Source organism: Ischnura elegans, chromosome 11, assembly GCF_921293095.1.
Source record: "Ischnura elegans chromosome 11, ioIscEleg1.1, whole genome shotgun sequence".
Lineage (NCBI taxonomy): Eukaryota > Metazoa > Arthropoda > Insecta > Odonata > Coenagrionidae > Ischnura > Ischnura elegans.
In genome coordinates, this window is record NC_060256.1 from 34355370 (window position 1) to 34375304 (window position 19935).

General features: G+C 39.7%; 1 protein-coding gene across 1 annotated transcript; it reads right to left on the reverse strand.

The window, feature by feature from the left end:
* Positions 1 to 729: 729 nt before the first annotated feature.
* LOC124168169 lies at positions 730 to 13650 on the reverse strand. The gene is made up of 5 exons (XM_046546292.1): positions 13528 to 13650; positions 11872 to 12302; positions 9589 to 9984; positions 7299 to 7760; positions 730 to 5281 (listed from the first exon to the last, which is right to left on the reverse strand). The coding sequence occupies exons 2-5, from the start codon at positions 12268 to 12270 to the stop codon at positions 5276 to 5278; spliced, it is 1263 nt and encodes a 420-aa protein (XP_046402248.1). The 5' UTR covers positions 12271 to 12302; positions 13528 to 13650; the 3' UTR covers positions 730 to 5275.
* Between the last annotated feature and the right edge of the window lie 6285 nt (positions 13651 to 19935).

Sequence of the window (19935 nt, forward strand, 5' to 3'; positions counted from 1 at the left end):
GGGTGATTCTTATTTTTCGATTTTCTTTCGGGACACCACCTCAATTTGTGAAAATTGGTAAAAGCATATCCTTTGAAATATTATTGGAATCGGATATCGGAAACTTGTACCGCATTGGTGTAAAAACATACCCTGGAAAATATTATTGCAATTGGATAACGGGAGGATGTGCCGCATCGCACTCAAAGTTTTAAATTGCCGGATGTGAGCGTGAGTGAGCGGATGAGAGAAAAAAGTGAGTGGATGCTACCCCAAGTGGCGCTACCTCGCGCCAATCCTCGAAGCTCCGAAGTCCTTCGCTTCATTCGGCTTTAGTCCTATTCTTTCGACGGAATGTATTGTTATGCTATATTTTCTTTGACACAGTCTTAATTCATAAATCGAATTAAATAAAACAATGGACATCAATTTAGAGTCAATTATTGTATATTTATTTATCTTTTAATGCAGGAAACATTTTTGTCAGCTCTTAACACGCACCCATGTACGAACAACCTTGATAAAAGAACACTATTTTAAAATTGGAATATTGTGAATATTTATGTGAACTGGTATGCTTGATTCACTGTATCATGGAGCAATTCTTTTAACAATGTAGCTTTATTCGAGCGAGAATGTTGAAAACAGTATTGGAGGATAGAATGTTGTATAAACTAGGGAGAGATATTCATGAGTGGCCATGAGAAAAAATTACCCTGGACCGGGAAATGAAACACGGACCTTTGTCTTTCAGGGCCAGTGCGTAGACCTCTACACTATCCAGGTTCTTTAATATCCATTGCAATTGTACCGAGGCTCATTGTACTAGATGTTGGGCCCCCGCGGTCCGTCGAGTGTGGCAACGCGAGGGAAAAAAAGGACTTCAATGCCAAAACCGGTTGAGAGCCTCAAACCTGCACTAAAGCCGCGTAAAGCGGTGTGTGTAATATTTCAAATCTTGCCGCGTGAACGGCGGTGAAATATTCATGAATTGCCATGAGGAAAAACTCCCCTGAACCGGGAATCGAACCATGACCTTTGACTTTCCGGGTCAGAACAGGTATGAAGACTGCAGGATTTATTGATAGAATGAAAGTGAGTAGGCCATGTTGTGAAATAAGGAGGGAAGTCTATGAAGGTATGGAAGACGTCCAGAATACTTCTTAAATAGTCCATGGAAACGATTGGATAATTAATAGTATTTACTTTTAATTAGTTTTTTAACTCAAGGCTAATCTCCTAATTCCAATACGTTGTTTTCAACTTGGCGTTGGTATTCATCTTGCATCGCAAAATCTGTTCGATTTTTCATCTCTAGCCATGGCTTCCTTGAAACTGAGTGGCTCAATATATCTTTTACTTACTAAGTACATAACATGATCAAGAAATTCTATGGGTCGTCTGTTCCTTGCAGGAAACCTTTTAACTACTTAGGGAAAAGAAGTAGTAAGACAAAGAGCAGAATTGGGCATAAGGTGAACATGGAGAGAGCGTAGATGAGCGACGACATCATCTTTTGAATTATTTATTTCATTTTCAGCACTATGGATATAGTCCTGAGATGGAAAATAATCTGGGTGTTGCGTTACGGGGCCGTTGTGTCCCGCCCGCAATGCAAGTCATGAAGGTCCGGAACTTAGCCTTGCGTTTACTACGAAAAACAATAAAGAAAAGAAAAAATGAGGGACTGGAAACCAAATCTTGAATAAAGTGAACAAAGGAAGAAATGAAGGGGGTGGAAAAGAAAATAAGGAAGGGAATTCCCGCCTTACCTTGGCTTCCGCCTCAGCACCCCGTGTGTCCGTCGACGAATTGTTCCTCTTCGACTTGACACAGGCGAACGAATGCGCTGGTGCAAGGCATGCGCCAGAGTCCTCTGGATTGTTGATAATACACTACAAAGTTACTACACTACAAAGACCCTATGAGGGAGTAGTGTAGAGAACTGCCATCCAGAGGACTCTGGCATGCGCGAATTCTTCCTGGGCTTCTAGAGCCCTCTATAGGCGAAGATGAACAAAAGAAACGAAAACCAAGGCAGGCGGGAAAAAAAGAAAGGAGGGAAATTCAACTTGAAAGAATAGAAAAACATAAGGCTGTTCCGGCCCGAACACTGGGTATTTATCCTACTTAAAACCGTCATTATCTGATTACTCAGCATCTGACATAGATTCTGAACTAGTAACTACCTCTTGCGGCATTCATCCAATATTTTCTGTTTGCTGTATTTTTATGATGGCACTGGTCTTTTTTGGACGGTTTGGTGCGAAACGGCATAAATGTTTCTGGGGGTGAGAATAAGGTTGAAGGATGTAGTTCGGTGGGTTTACTGGGACTGCCCGTGGTTCAATGAAACTGATTTTATTTTTGTCTCCTCTGAATATACATATTCTTCGACTAATAATCTTAGAAAGGTTAACGTTTCTATCATTCGAATAGATAGCCATAATAAATCGTTGTGCCCCATCGGAAGGTAATATTCTTAGGATATTTTTTGTTCACATTTAAACAAATAAATGTCATGAAGTTTTTGCTGAGATCGACGTTTGAAAAGTGGTATCGTTATTCCAAAAATGCCCTTTTCCCTTGTAAATATCTACCCGCTAACTTTTTTCAGTGTTAGGACTTTTTAATCAAAGAGTCCGCACTTTTTCTGTACTCTTCTAACATTTGAAGGGTCAGGTCTTTCTTCCTGGTGGGCCCTAAAAATCAGTTGCTTAATATTAAAATATCTATGCCGTTAAATTGTTGTCATTCATAAGAAAAACTTTCTAAATGATTGTAATCCGCATTTCTCTCAGACTCAAGTACAAGTAAGCGGGAATAGGAAAAGCTAGCAACACTATGGGCACAGCTAGCGACACTATGGGCACAGATAGCAACACTAGAGCTTGTCTACATGGTTGGAGCCTGAGGCATTAGTGGTGCTAAATTGAAAATTGAATCAGAAATATCATGTCGCACACATTTCATCTCTAGGAATATAAAACTTAAATACAGCCTTGTAGTAAATAACTTCTGTTGCTTGGCCGTCAGTGTTTCTAGACATATTCCGAAATCTGTGAAATGAGATTTGTGTGAAATATTGTTGGACAACGTAGCTAAGTACTCAATAGAACGTTTGCAATAGTACGCCTAATTCAACACTAATCGATGAATGGATAATTTCTCGGGTTCTCAGAGCGAACAATTTAGAAAATAATTATATGCTAGAATACATTAGCGTGGAATGGAATCGTTGTTATTTATTTCATGTTTTTTTTTAACCGGCTGGACATCCGGCGTTAGCATTAGACTGCGCTCAATTACTATCTGTTGTTACTATTTGTATGCTATTTACTGCGTTCGATCTGCATAATTTTATATACAGTAGAACTCCGATTATCCGAATCAATTGTGACCGTACCCCATTCCGACAATTGGTTCTTTTCCCGAACATTTTGTTATTTTGAAGAAAACGTTGCATTTTCAGTACTGTCTGATCTTCAATTAATTTTAAATGAAAAGAGAAAATTTTTACGGATTACATTAACACAGCAACGCAAGGACACTTAAGAGTGTCACAGTAGCAGGTCAAACCGACCGACTCAAACAGAAGAAACGGGGAATCTTTGATAAGGAGGAAGGAAGGCAGTTGTCAATAATACAACAGCAATAGGAGACAGTGAGTGACTCATCATCCCAAGCCTAGCGCATATACTAGCTTCGCAAAGGTAGAACAGTTATTTTGCGAATCTTATTAGATTCTGGTCGTAATTTTTTCCTGTAAGCGATTCGGATGGTTGGAATTACGATGATTGGAGTTCTACTGTATTCGGAAATTAAGAATTTATAGTATCTGTATGGTGGGGGCGACCGACAACGTAGGATATTTGCGACGTAGCGATGGAAAGGGACTGATGAGTTAAGGGCCACACAGAAAAATTACAAATAAATTAAATAGTGTTTCTATAATTTTTTTCATTAAGGGTAACCTGTAGAACTAAATAATGTTTGAATATTTTCGTTAATTAACAACAAAATATGCCTTCAAAACATACGCCAAAGCCATTTTATACATCTTTATTACTTTTTGCATCGCTTCGTGGAAGATAAATGCCACTAAGTTCGTAATTTTCCATAGGTTGTGTTACAAAGTCAATGAAGTTGAAAAAACGGCTAATTTTACGGTGCGCGGAGTTATTTATTGCACGGACGTGTATAAATTTATGAATTTGTCATAAGAAAAAAGAAAACAAATTAGATTTGAAAATGAAAATTTCTTTAAATTCACGTTAGTACAATTCATTATTTTTGCGTGCCTAGATATAAATTTGCTTATGACAGTGGCACAACATTTTGACCCCGGCATTTGGCAAGGTGCTTGTGTTTAAATACTTAGGGGTGATCATGGAACAGGAAGTAGAGATATATGCCACATTATTACCTGGAAAAAATTGTTATTGGGCCTTTAAATATTTGTTGAAAAGTGCAATGATGCCAAGGAAAACGAAGTCAAAACTATTGAAGACTATAATACAAACGTTTGTACTCTATGGATCTGAACCTTGAACGTTGACAAAGTATCAAAAGAAAAATATCTTGAATTTTGTCTTAGAAGACAAAATATTAAGAACCATCTCCGGTCCCATTGATGAAAATGGAGTATGGAGGATCAGGACAAACAAAAAGCATAGGGGCTGAACATGAAGTGCCCTCCATAAAGCACTCAAGAAGGGATTTGTCAAGTCTTAGGAAAACCTCCGCCTCCGTCGGGATTTGAACCTAATCCCACGGTGTGAGAAGTCAACACTAGCCACCACACCAATCGGATCCCTTTGAGTGCCAACCGATTTTCTAGGTGCTACGCTAAGAGTGCCGAGGTATTTTTTCTGATTTGTGGTTTCACCTTCTCAATGTATTATTTGACGAATTTTTGGTAATATGAGTTATTTTTATAATTTAAATAAAATAGTTGACTGTTGAATGATTAGTGAACTATCAGCATTTAGGAGGAGGAGCAGTGCAGGAAGTGCAGGAGGAGCGCTATCGCGCTCCTGGCACTTTTCGCGAGAGATTGGAGGAGCGTGATATCGCTCCCCGGCACTCGTAAGGGTTAACAATACTTATTATGTTTGGACGAACAGCAGACGAGGGAAAAAGATTTTGGCATAAGGTAATCGTTGACATTGCGACAGTGGTATTCGTTGAAAATAGTAAGATGTGAGGTCTGCGGTAGATCTGCTACTGGTGAATACGGGAGCTTAAGAAGAAATAAAGCGATGTAACCTGGCAGCAAATCGGTGGTGGTAGGTATTCAAGCCTGTAAAAATGATGAAAAATCCATTAAAATGCTTGTTCAGATATAAAAAATAGTGGAAATAATTACATAATACACATGAAAAAATGAACGTGGTATAAACGAAGTTATCCCTTTCAAAATCTGAATTTTCTTTAAGATTAAAACGGATGTGTTACATTGAAGGTTAAGCCACCTTAGTAAATAACGGTGAAAAGCAGATGATCTCAAAGATTGTGGTCCTGGTAACAATAGCCAAATAATTTCTCCCCGACTGTACGCAATTACATCCATTTCATGAACCTATCATGACGATGAAAAGTATGAATACTCTTTGAAGTTACCTTTTGCATTTATAAAAAAATTAAATCTTTACGAAGAAACGCAATGGCGCTGGCTAAGGTATTGGTAACACACTATTACTTTAAGAAGAAGGCAATTGACTCAATCGTTAACGGTAGGAGAACGTAGCGATTGTACTGATTACAAATGATTTCCCAAAAGACTAAAACAGAGATTGTAAAACCGGACCAATACGTTCAGCTCATATTCAATAACCTTAATACTCAGCTAACTTCAGTAACTGCAGCGATCGGCGATATTTCCGTCACAACTTCATAGAATCGACTTTCATGCATTCAAGTGAGTGGTAAATTACATTTGCTGTGATATATATTCCTAGTACAGGACAGCAGAGGCTACCATTTCACTGCCATGATCAAAGCATGGAAAAATGATATACCAATTCTCTAAGAATTCTGCAACCACTATGTCTGCAATATCTGTACACTTTCAGAATTTTATGGACAAATCCTCCAATTCCATAATAAGGAAATTAAATGAATGTTAGGGTGAATTAAACCTCCATTAGTTTTTACATTTGTCATCTTAGCCACAGGATGGCAGAATTTTGTCGCAGGATTAATCAATGCACTTATGCGTACATTACATTTTGTACATTTAAGAAACTGTCTGCTTACATATCCTGTGGCATGATTGGTGACACAGGCATTGACTTCTGCCAAAGAGGAACCACCATCGGCAACGTCCTCAACATTCCAGTCTGAAATATCGACAGCCATATCCAGCGTCTCCTTTAATGTGTATAGTAATTTTTTTCTTTTTTTTAACTTTAACTAACTAACTAACTTTAACTAAAGTAACTTTTTGTCTTCTCGAGTTTTTTTTAAATTTCTAGTAACTCATGTATTGAGATAAGGGAGATTCAACTCTATCACTTAATAAGGAGCAACTCCTAGCCTTACTTGGTTTCAGCACAGATTCGAAGGAAGAAATTTTGTAAAGATGCCGGCATTTCGGGGTGCCTGGATGATCATTTTATCTCCTTCTTGCCTTATCGTCCCATAGAATGTCTGCATGACTATAAAAATTGTAAAAATATGTATATGTCCCTTTATATAATTCAAAACATGAAGCCATTGTTCCTTCACCTACAGTGCCTTACAATATATGCCATGGGAAATATTTCATACAGAATTTTTGACCTGGATTAACTTGAAAACCCTGATGGGATATTGAGTTAGCCCATTTTTTTAAGGACTAGAAGATCGCCGGGTACCAAAATATGCACCCTCTCCTTGTTGCTATCGTAACCCGAGGTGCAGCCTGGAGCGATAAAACGACGTCCTGGCATCCCTAATTCGAGTTTTGATGAAATGCATTACACCCTTACACACCGCTTTATTTTTAATTCTTCTCACTATCTCTAATTTCTTCACATTTTCATCGTAGTTTCCGTTATTTACATAGGCCAACCATAGGCTAGTTATTGTGATACCATCTAAACATAGAGTTATCTATCTTTTCATTAACAGACACTTTGTTACTACCACAAAATATTTGTAAAAATTTCAATGACCGGTTGCGGCTATTACGCCATTATCAAACACAGAAAATATGATTTGATATTCCATCACGTCCAAGCTTTAAGTTTCGATTTAAGTACAGTTATCTAGTGGCGGCACAACAGCCGGGAAGTGTCCAGTCCTTTAAAAAATCTAAGCCCGTGCACAGGACTCACCCTCGTATTGTTGCGCAGCGCGGCCATAACATTTTGCTCGTAGAAGGGCAGGAGTTGTGGCATCCACTGTTTCAGCTGCTCCCTCCCGCTTTTGGGACCGAACTCAATCATCGCGACCGGCACGGCGGTGATGAAGTCCGCCTCCTTGGCCCTTTGAGGCCGGCCCTCGCGCAGCACGTGGTTCTCGAAGTGGTCCAGTGGCACCTTGGCCTCCTGCCTCCCAGCCTTGCGCTCCTCCGCCGCCTTAACGATCGACCGGAACTCCTCACCGCTTCGAGCGCCGTCTGCCGCCAGGTACGGCCTGCCGCCGTTGCCGAAGGACAGGTGAAGGCAGAGTTGCGTGAGGGCGTTTGCCAGGTTGCTGATCGCCATCCGTTCTGACATCAGCTCGTCGTGAGCCACACCCGCGTACACCGTCTTCGATTCGAAGTCCACTGCCGTGCGATTCTCGAACTCGGACACCTGGAAGACGTATTATGCGGGGCTTGTTCGGAAATTAATTTTTCTGCATTCATATATTTTTGAAAGTGCTATCTATTAAACAACCGGAAAAAATCGTACGTTTCCCTCCAGTGGCGTAACTAGGCATATGCTTTGGGGGGGGGGGAGATGGGATGGCCTAGGGTGGCGACTCCCCCCTCCCAGGCAACGAAAAAAAAGACATGTCTCGGAATACATTTTACATCATTTTGGCGCTTAAAATTGAACTTTAATCAGATGTAGTTATTATGTGTCAAAACTAAACTATAGTTTTAAATATTTTTTTTAATTTGTCTTAGGCTTTGGGAGGGGGATCTATCCCCTCATCCTCCCCCCATAGTTACGCCACTGTTTCCCGCTAATTTGGCCTCTGAAAGTCAAAATGAAAAATTATACTATACGCAGCCAGACAATCAGGGTGGTATGAGGGTTGTCTAAACTCAACATTATTCATCTCTCATTGATCATCATCATTCTCACCTCTCACACGTACCATATTAGACGACCATAAGATTCTTTAGATAAACTCTCGACTTCGTAAATATAATGCTGAAAGTTATGCGGATCATTAGTTATTGCCATTCAATGGGTTCAGTTGCATAAATTTCTTTTCCGTTGGTATTAGTCTCCAATCTCCCTGAATTTTCACAAAATTTTTAACTTAAGAATTCGGGCGGAACTGGTGAATATTATGCGGTTTTGAAAAAAAAATCGGAAATTAAACCCTGATTTTAGTAGGCAACTTTCCCGCGAAGGGCATAGAACCAGAAAAAAAGACATTTTTTGGCCCAATCTAATTAACATGTTAGCCATATGCGCTGACCGCAGGTTCTGTAGCCTTTGTGCAGTACACGGAGAAATACGCTCCCAAGATTATCGTGAAAGTGAATTCTTAAGTTTTCCTCTAGGTATGTTGTCAACCCACGGCTCATTTAAATGTGCTCGCAGAACTCGCAACTCTTGCCGTTCGCGTGCGGAGGGATCCAAATTTCTTGGGGAAATAAGCTATGATTTGTGCTTCTGGCCAAAATATTTTTTCGTCATTATGTCATCGATCAAATTTATCACTTTTCTGTTCTTTTCCTCGCGATTGTAAATATTATATGGCAAATAAGGAGAGTGAATGCACTTATTGCCGCGCTGCGCATATTTTGGAAAGCAGATTAAAATTTCTTGATTAAAGCTTTCGCGGCTCATGGTGATTAAAGAGATAGACACCCGGGTGTCTGCCGCGTGATGTATCGGAATTGCCCCGACGTTTCGTGACCAACTGCCGGTCACTTCTTAAAGGGAATGGTGCCTGAGTTTTGTGCTGCTGCCTTTTTATTTCAGGTGGGCGGAGGGGGTAAGGAGTGAGGACTGGAGGGGGAAGATGAATAAATGTTGTGGCTGACTGGGTTCCATGTATTACTAATTCTCAATCCGGTATCTCTGTTATAGTTATTCTTGTTTTTCTTTATGTCTATGGCTTCGCGGATGAGTCGGGTTTTGAAATGTTTCGCCCTCGATACGATTCTAGATTTTTAAATATCGATCGCGTTTCCCGTGGCTTCGTGCACCGCTACGGCTGAATTCGTGGATTAACCCAGTCGAATGACCCGCTTATGTTCGTTTAGTCGATTTTTGACTGAATTAGTCAGATTAAAATTTTCCGAATGCGATAAAAACATCAAAAATTAAAATTATACGCCAAAGTGGCGTCATAAACCTATCTTTTAAGGGAGGGACATGGGTCTCCTCTGAGTAATGTTTTTGGTCACTCCATTGAATTCAACTGTATAAATTCGACATTGGACTCTCCACTGCCTACCTTCACTCCGTCCGCGTCCACAAAGTCTTCCTTCAGGTTGTTGATCCAGTAAGAGCCGCAGTCAATCATAATCTTCACCTCTGACCACGGCTGCAGGTAGGTGAGCAGACAGGTCGTGGTTGGGTCCTGCGAGTACAGGGTCTCGTAGATTCGCCACACTTGCAATGCTTTCTCCTCGGTCGAATCCAAGATGGTGGTCTTGCGCATCATCGCCTCGATGCATTCTTGCGATGATTTCTTGCGATTCTTTTCTGCGGCTTCGGCGCGGATCGCCTGCACCGCTTCCAGCGAGTACTCCTTTACCTCGTGAACTTCCGCCGACACCTTAGTCAACGCATCGGACAACTCACGCAGCAGCCGCAGTCGTTCTTCGGCGCTGCCATCGCTGGATTGTACCTGGGAATGTAATGACACTTCATTGAGTCTTCTTTCACAATTCATCTACATACCAACTTGCTAGTCACCTATAAGGTGAACTGCGACGGATAAATCTGCCCTGGCTGAACATTGCCTATCTGAAAGACCTATCATGTCCTTTGGGACTTTCCGTTACACTAATTAGTGGCCCATATTTAATCCTTCAAGATCCAAGGGACATTTGTATGTGTCCCAAAATTTTTAAATTCTCTCAAATTTAAATGAGAAGGTACATGATTGTAAGAATTGGTCCTATGGTAGAATAGGCTATTGGCTTTTACTTTTAAATTCTTTTAGTGATATCCTTTGGATATCGTAGTTTCCACATTACTTAGAACTTTCACTTGAAATGCTGTTTACGAAGTGGAAACCCCTATGAAAAAATTGTATAAACCTGTTTCAAAATTTTATACAATCTTATACATTGCCATGGCAATTGTATAAAATTTTGAAACAGGTTTATACAATTTTTTCATAGGGGAATTTCATAGTTAATAGCGAATCAATGAGATGGTCAATAATAACAGGACTTTCGGGTAATCCTTTATATGTACCTAGGCTATAGAGTTAGCATGAAAAACTCAGTATTTGCCCCTTAATTTTAATAAAATTAGGGTCTTTATGCCATATGATATATGTATCCCTATGAACCAAAAGGGAGCGAGAATTGATACTATTTCACGTCCCAGACTGTTTCTGAGAAACCATTAGAGATATCGCATTCATATGAATAGTTTTGGAATTTACGCATTAATATTAGCCTAAAAACTAATTTTGTTATGCCATGAAATGGCTGCAATCTTTATGGACCTTAAAGGGTGAAGAAAATTTGTAGAATGACTCCTATCCAGGAGACGCTTATAAATTATTCGCCTATTTTTGGTCCATTGCATGATATTTATTCCAGAGAAATCGCAGAATGTGATTTTTTGGTTGATGTTGCGATTTTATGACGAAAAATCTATGCCCCTGACGTTTATGATTCCTTCCCGTTTCTGTCCACGAGAAAACTCCCCTAATTCGTGTGACCAGTGCTTTCTTGCGCTTTCGCATGCTTACCACCGTGGAAATATTAAGTAAAGCGGTCGAAGAAGCTACGCTGTGACTAAACGCTAAGACATCAATGGAATACAGAACTTGAGTATAAAATGGGAAATGGCAGAAGTGAACCAATAAAGACTTTAATTTAAATTCTGTGAGTTAAATATTACAAAAATAAATTTTAATGATGATGTGTACAACCGCCATCGTCAGAAGTGGCCTATCAGACTATGACCATCAGGACAACCGCTTCAATTAATTATACATATACATACAACGTCAGCTTGGCCTTCCTCTACCAGGATCAATCGAAGGGAGGAAGTAGTTATCACTCGTTTGAGGATAGGGCACTGCCCCCTGACTCATGCCCTTCTTTTTACCGAAGAGAAGCAAGCTCCTCAATGTGATGAGTGTAGGTGCCCTTTAAGTATCCGACATATCTTGACAGAGTGCGACAAATACCGTGACGCGCGGACACGGTTCAATCTAGATGGGGACCTAGAATCTATTCTAGGAGACCACCCCACCAATTTAAGTAGTGCAATTTTGTTTCTCAAGGAAATAGGTCTTTTTAATAAAATTTAAAAGTTCCCCTCTATTTTATGTAAACTAATTGCGTTGTAAAGATCCATTTATAATGCGTCTTGAATCAAACGATTGAGTAGTGGTGCAAAATGACCCTGCCGTCGACGCACCCTTTCGCTCAATTCTACTACTACTACTTTAATTAATTTTGCCATTTAAATCTTGGTGGTCTGCGCAGAAGCTGAAATAGTTTCTTTTTAATATGAACTCTGAGCGGCAGATCCGCCTTTGTTGTGTTACCGTGAGAGAAAGCTCCCGCAGTGCATCGCCGAGGCGCTTGGCAGCGCAGTCCTCGCACGTCTTGGCAGCCTCCCTGTCCCTCGCCACGCGCACCATTCGCAAGATGGCCTCCCGGTCGCTATCACCTTCTTTCTCCGCTCCATGCTTGGCTATTAGTTCGACGGTGGCGCCGGCGGCGTCCGTGGCCTCCAGGTCAGCCCCTAGCGCCAGTAAGCGCTCCACCCAATCGGCTTTGCCCTTTTTGACGGCCGCGAGGAGCAGCGTTTCCCCTTGGTCGCCGTAGATCGCCTCTAGGTCCACAGAATCGCTGGTCAGCTGGCCCTCTTCCCGCGGACCCAGCGGAATTCCGCTCGCCAGCGCAGCGAACAGCTGGTCACCAAGCGCGGAATCACTCGCCATCGATGATTACCTTATGCTGTAAATGCTAGGAACTAGGACCAGATGAGGGACATAAGAGGACCTGATCCTAAATGGTGACCTCTTGACTACGTCTAACCGTTTTCCAGAGTGTATTTAAAGCCTGAACCCCACGATCATATTTTCCGTCCCTCAGAATGATAGCTTCAGCAATAGGTCTTCAGCGACCAAAAAAGTGATGCTTACACCCATCATTTTTTTAATCACACGGTCAATTCCACCGTCCCTTTTTCCATCGCTAACTCCGTCACTTTCCCTATTTACAAGTGTCATTCAATTAAATGCCAAGCGTAGAGGTACAATTTCTGTCAGCGGCCTTTAATCTGATTGACTGAAGGACTGTGCCAGCTACGGAAAAAGCGATATGCCGAGTGATGGAAAAAGGGATGGGATTTATATGCCTCTTGCCATCGCGGAAAATGATCGTGAGACTCAGGCTTGAACAGCTGTCATCAACGCTACATTCTCGTAACAGATTTGCATCCTTGTTTTAAATAAGCTTAAATTTACTTAAAATTTTAGGAAATTACGAATAACAGATGCTCCGTCAGCTGAATCCCGTATGGCGAAGTCCTGTTATTCACAATATCACCAGCAAAGTGTAGAGTACCTCACTGTTTACAATTATAGTAAAAGGATCCATCATCTACGTATCAAGGGTTATGTAGTAGAAGGTATATATAGCTTTTGACTCTATATCGTAAAGTTTGCCCTGCGATAAATTATTGTGTCGGGCACCACCTGATATATAACATGGTGTCCTTTTCCATGTCTTCATCGCAATTTGGAGACAATGACACGCCTGATTTCACACTCTTTTGCTGCAACATAAAAATAAAGGTTAATATATGTCCGCAGGATAAGCGAAAGGAGGCAGGTTTTTTTAAAAACTGTATTACTGTCACGCTAAGTGCTGCAAGAGGTGCACTGATAACTCAGTAGTCACGTTGACATCAAAAAGATTCAGAAAAGTTACATTAGAAAAAGAGGCGAGGTATGAAATGTCTGTGCTTAAGATCCCGGTAGAATTCAAGTTAGTAAATTAGAAGAGAAAAACCTTTATAATTATTATTGAATTGAAAAGCAAACCCAAATCTGTCCTCGTATTTGTCAGAGATCTTGTATTTAGTAGACGTGGTCTGTGATATTGGACCTCAGAGACGAACCATACCGCTTCAGCCAAGTTAAGAAAATGGAAGGAATGAAGACTAGGAAGCGATGGCTGCGTGATATTCCTACCTTGGTGCCTGGTCTTCTTCGATTTTTCGATCAATCGATTTCTCTCTGCGCGAAGCGCAGAAGTAAGTGGCGAATGATGGTTCGTGAAGCGGTCTTGCCTGTTGAGGACGAAAGTCTGAGACGAAATAGCTCCTGTCGTCTTACGGGGTCGCCATTTATTATCTCGTGCCCGTGATAGCGACAAAAACAGCCACCGTGCGCGGTTTGGGTGGATATTGTATCGTGTGCGTCGTGAGTGACATATCCGGACGATGCGCGATACCGATACGTTGCGGTTTCGAGAGATATCGAGTGGATGACATTCTTTTAGAGGCGTTGGTTATCGCTTTTACCTGTTGGGGTCGGAAGGTCGCTTACTTCCGCGCGCTATTCTGATTTGATTGCCAACACCATAAACTCTATGGCCAACACGATGTGAAATGTGTGAACAGTAGAATTCAAAAGTATTGCAACGAATTTAGCGGCGCCACTTTCTCCGCAGTTCGGAAATGTAGTTTTAGTATTTTCTTTAGCAATGGAAGAAGGGAGATTCGAAAAACATTCCTATTTCCCTAAATATTTTTATTTCTACATCATTTTAGGGAACGTTGTTCGGGATATGTTAAATGTTTAAATCTACATGAATTGTGCATCTCATGCTAGATAAAAGTCTACCTCCAAATGAGATGAAGCAATTTGTTTCTCGCAAAAAAATCTCAAGCTCACTTGAGATCATTACAGAATGTGTTTTCGATAAGTTAGCTAATATTGAAAGGTTACAATGTAACGTAAATCATTTACTTGTTTACTTTTACGCAATGTATAGCGTGCACTAAGAGCAATATTTTACATTTTATTTTATTTTTTACTTCCTTTTCCTTATTGGATGGGTGTCAGGGATCCAGGTTATTAGCTTATAATATTACGTATTTCGACATTCTATCTTTATAGGCCTCTCATCGAATCCACCATTGAGTTGACTGATTTTGGAATAGCTGTAGCAGTATCATGCGCAGAGCCGGAAGATGGTGCGACGTGACCTACGTATTGCGAATTAGATTCTGCCCATAGCAAAATATTTTACTCCCAGACGATGCCTGCGAGTGTTTTTGCCCCGTCAAGACGGCCTTCCAAGTACAGGGTTTTGATCAAATCGTCATTCGTTGAATAGCGCTGCAAATATGGAGAAATCTCAAATTTATCACGCCGAATTTTGCTCTTTTCTATAACCAATGCAGAAATCATAATAATTAATTGCTCTTGATACATAATTCCAGCTTTTAAAGCTGCATTAAGCGCAGTTGGTATAATGTGAGGAGCAGTCCTCTCACTAACGTTATATGTCTTGGAAATTATGGAAGGCTCAGTTTAATCTGAGTTTACCTAGGACTTACTTTTTCTTGGCTTGGTGAATACCTCATCCTTAGCCCAACACTCATCATTATTTTCCTGATATAATTGAGTACCTTTAAAGTAATTCAAAAAGGACAATGGGGAAACTTTTGATGCAGATTCAGACGTCTAGCCCTTTTTAGTATTTTTGGACACAGGGATCTCAATTGGTCCATTGCGGCCAATTCTTGGTCCTTTCTGATCCACAAGAAACGTGCTCTAGAATATGAAACTTTTTTACTCGGGACAGACATATTTGGTGAAGTTGCCAGATTTGCAGAAGGCTATATCAAATAATTTCGCTGCCATCTCAGTAAAGGACTTCAACATGTCAGCCTTTGTTTTCTGAACTATCGTTTTACTCTTTAGGATTTTCTTTGCCGAATTGTATTCTCTATGCTACGTGAGATGAGTTGAATTACTCTGATTTACATAACTGCTAGAATAGACGCTTTTTCCAAATGGCACATACCTTGACAGAAACTTCAGTGATATTGTCTCACGCGAATATAGAGTCGATATAGTCAGAGATGGCATAAAAGAGAGTGATCTCTATTAATGATTACCCTTGACATTTGCAGACATTATTTCCACGTTTTTGGCTAAAAGTGTCTCTATTTGGCGACATTTATCACATGAATAGCGTAAAATGAGGTGGTGTGTTGCGGATTGACTACACCTCAAACCTGATTTTGGGAACACGTTAGTGTTATTCTCTCGGCAATGAAAGCAATATAGCTGACGTATTTTGTCTAAAATATCATCGAAAGCCCAAAGTTATATCCTATGCCAAAAAATGAGTGGTCGCTCAAACAAAATGGAAATTTTAAACATTTTTCGTTACAAATTTCGAAATTTTAATTCAAAATGACGGACTGAAGGCATTAACCGATTTTGAAAAAAAATCGTATTTTTCTTACCCATCCGGGTGAGCAACTTTTGCCGGGTATTACGATTCACTCCTAAAAAAGTGGCAAAACGAGGCACCCTAACCCCCACTCTCCCCCACGTGCGATTGGTTAAGAATCCGCTTGACCCCCTCCGCCCTTAGCGTCTCACGTTAATTAATGGATGCCCCCTAACTCTTTTTTTTTCCATCTCTTCATGATGAGCAGAGTTCTGGGCATCCAGTTGAAAATGTGTGGTACGTATAATTTTGATATATTTTTTCGAAGAGATTTTTATATCTTTAAGAAAAGTTAAGTTTAATTTTCATTTTTTTAATCTTTTTTATATTTTTTTATTTAACCTATACTCCAAGAATTATTTTATCATTTATTAAATGAGGTCAAGATGAGAGGATAAAAAATAATTACCCACTCACAATAATGATGAGGCTTGGAGGTAGTTCCTGCGACACTTTCGACATCTTTGACGACAGAGCAGCGATTATTAGAAGACGTGTCCTCGCTGCCCGCCAGCATATAGTTGGGAAGTGGTCTCGTTAAACTCTTGCGCATGAGTTTAAATATTATATTTCTTTTGTATGTTGTAATGTATTTCATTTTTTAAGCGTTTTGCCTCTGTCAAATATGTATTGTTTTACTTTGCTTTCGTTATTATCTATATATCTTTTTCGACTTGTCATTAACTATTAGCGTTTTTGCACTTCCATTTTATTTTAATTGTCAAACCACCGTATATAGCTCATATTGGCCATTTTATATCGGGGTATTTAACAAAATTTAACAAGTAAACGTACACGAACAACCATGCCGTGGACAGGGGAAATGAGCTTTCACAAGCGCCTCATCATTTTTCAAGCACTTAGACACTTCTGACTTAGCAGCAATGGTATACAGTATGACAAAGTGGGTGAAATCATCAAAAAAAGTGACGACAAATCTCTTTCCATCTTAAGATGTGGGTGTAATTGGTCCAATGACATCGCTATGAATCAACTCTAAGAGGTCTGGTAGCTCTAATCCTATGACTACTAAATGGTAATGACACTTGCTTACCCTCAGCACAGATATAACAAGGGGAAGCTTCTTTGAAAACCAGAATCACTCTCAGAAAAATTCATTCTATACAAAGTTTTCTCTCTGTACCCATTTGCCCATACTTTACTATTATAAAACACTGATACTTCACCATCTTTCAATATAACCGTAAGACCTTTCATTTCCAATCTACTGACCCAAAAAAGGTTAAAATGCATTCTCGGCACAAATAACACATTTTCAATAATAGCATTAAGCACAATGATTCCAACAATACTCAGCGTTCCTCTTTTATTAGCATACATGACTTGACCCCTTTTTGCAACTCTTACCACAACTGGTTCCTTCTATCAATCTATCAACTCTGATTCAGAATTCGTCATGTGATCCGTTGCTCCCGAGTCGAGATACCCACCGTTTGATGAACTGCCATCTCCCCCACCTCTTAGACACTCGGCGTTGAAAACGATGCTTTCTTCATCCCCATTCTCCCGAGTAGTCACACAGTGAGCATCCTTTTTATAGTACGGACACTCGAATCTTCTGTGTCCGTACTGTTTGCAGTTGTAACACTGAAAACTTCCGCGTCCAATTCCCTGACTGCTATTATTGATATAATACGGAGACTCGAATCTTCTGTGTCCGTACTGTTTGCAGTTGTAACACTGAAAACTTCCGCGTCCAATTCCCTGACTGCTATTATTGATATAATACGGAGACTCGAATCTTCTGTGTCCGTACTGTTTGCAGTTGTAACACTGAAAACTTCCGCGTCCAATTCCCTGACTGCTTTGCCTACGGAATCTTCCTTCAGAGCCTCTTATGTCTCTGCCCAAGCCCCTTCGCCTTGCCTGAGCATAAAAAACAGTTTCTAAGTGCTGAGGCAAAGTTTCATCCTGGTTTTTCTTGGTTTCATCAGCTAGCCTGTTTTTAACCAAGGACAGACTGAGTTACCTCATTTGCAAAGTTTCAATAGAAGATATCAGCATCTTGTAAGACGCCGGCATTGTGTGCAAGAGATAACCAATTACATCTATGTCATCTAGCGTAGCCCCCGCGTTTTTTCCATTCCCTGACCTTTCGGTCAAATCACGCGAAATGTTGCTCAATATCAATTTTTGACGGATCAAACTTCATTACTGAGATTTCTCGGTGCAATCTTAGCCACGAAGAAACACTGCATCTTTGGAAAGTGTTCTTCAAGTTTTGCCAAATTTGAAATGCATACGACTGACCTTGAGCGTATTCAAGATGACTGTTGGCTATGCATCTCACAATGATGTTCGTTGCCAACTTATCAAGCTTCTTCAAATCAACATTTTGCTTCTCGATGGCTGCGATGATCCTGGCTCGGCTGTACGTATTACCAGTTCGCTCTGCACGCACTGCAACAAGTCCTGAGCGTCGAGCACCACTTCCACTCGATACTTTCATGAATTAAAATTTGTGCCGTCAAACAGGGGCAGCTTAGTTGCTTCCAATTCCATGTTTAATAACAATTGTTTAACGCTGCTGGTCCCATAGCCTGTTAATAATTAAAGGCCAACGTACGTCCTCAGTGGTTTATTCTCGACTGACTTCCAGACTGTCATACAGAGCAATACATGGAAAAAAACAAATGAAGGTAAAAAACAGAAGTATACGTATGAGAAATTGCTGTTCACGTAACACATCATCATCATGTATCACAACAGTAACCTCACTGTTTCAACAAAAAATAGTACTTGAATAAATGTGATGGCTTCTACATCATTGTAGAAAAATAATTTTAAAAAGGCTTCTTTTGAAAAGACTTACTTATTCTTATACTTAAAATTATGAACTATCAATAAAATACATCATTAAATGAAAGCATGTCTATCATCTGGAGTTCCTTAACCTGCAACGAAACATAAGAAAGAATTAAAATCATCTCTATTCTTGGCATTACCAGTCTTAAAAAATCCCAGGCAAAATTAGGGGGAAAATTAAATAAAAATAGGGTACTAAGTATAGGGTTTTAAACCAATTTTAGCGCTTTTCATAATAAAACAAATTAATTTGTCAGAGATATCTTTTGTAAATTCAAAATTATTCAATATTTTCCTTTTTTATGAAGAAAAGCAATTGTATATTTCTATTCCGGGGGGAGGGGGTCCGGATCTCCCTCCTGGCTACGCCAATGTCCCCTTGGCTCCATTTGTAAGAAGTGGGCTAATTCCAATGCTGGGTTTCTCTCCACCCTTCCCTCCCTACTCTTTCCTCATGATGCAAATGCCCTCAGGTGTTGGTCACCTACTACTCCAAATACCGTACCACTTAATCTACCCAAAACTTACTCATGCACAATTTCTCTCATTAACTGAGGTATTTCTTATGCCATTGTGGTCATTGCGTCAGCCATCTTTTCCGAGGCCGCAACGCTTCGCTCCTCCAGTTAAGAAGCATCATCTATGGGATAAAAGTCAGCATTGAAAGAACAATATTATAAAGTATAGGCTTACAACAGTGTTTTCCAAACTTTTCCGAGCCACCTCCCTCTTGGATCCATAAACCTAACTCAACGCCCCCCTAATCGGTATCTTTTAAATAATAATCAGAATCTTATACTGATTAACCAAATGAGGAACGTTGTAATAATTAAGTTAAAAACAATAAATGTTTATTTAGAATCCAATGCATGTATAGTTTTTTAAATCATTTATGCAAATGATTTAATTCACAATAAAGGAACTTAACTGAGAATCTACTTTTTTCAAAAAATAAATAATTTTAATAAAACTTTTTTAGAATCTTACATGTCATTTTTTACTTAAACTAAGCAAATATATGGCATAAAAATTTTCAATTTATAGTAATAGAATGACTTTCATGCTTTGTTAAAATTATTTTAACAATTAAGTTAATTTTTACTATAGTTGTTCATGGTCTAGAAGTCATTTAAGAAGATTCTATTGCTATAATTAATAACATATTTCCATAAAATAAATTTTTAATGAGAAGGATGAGTTTGATGACATGAATAATATTTTCCAACGTGCGGTTTAATGTCACTTAGCAGAAGTCTTAAATCACCGCGTTCGCTCTCTGCTTGGAAATAAGCTGTGTGACTGCA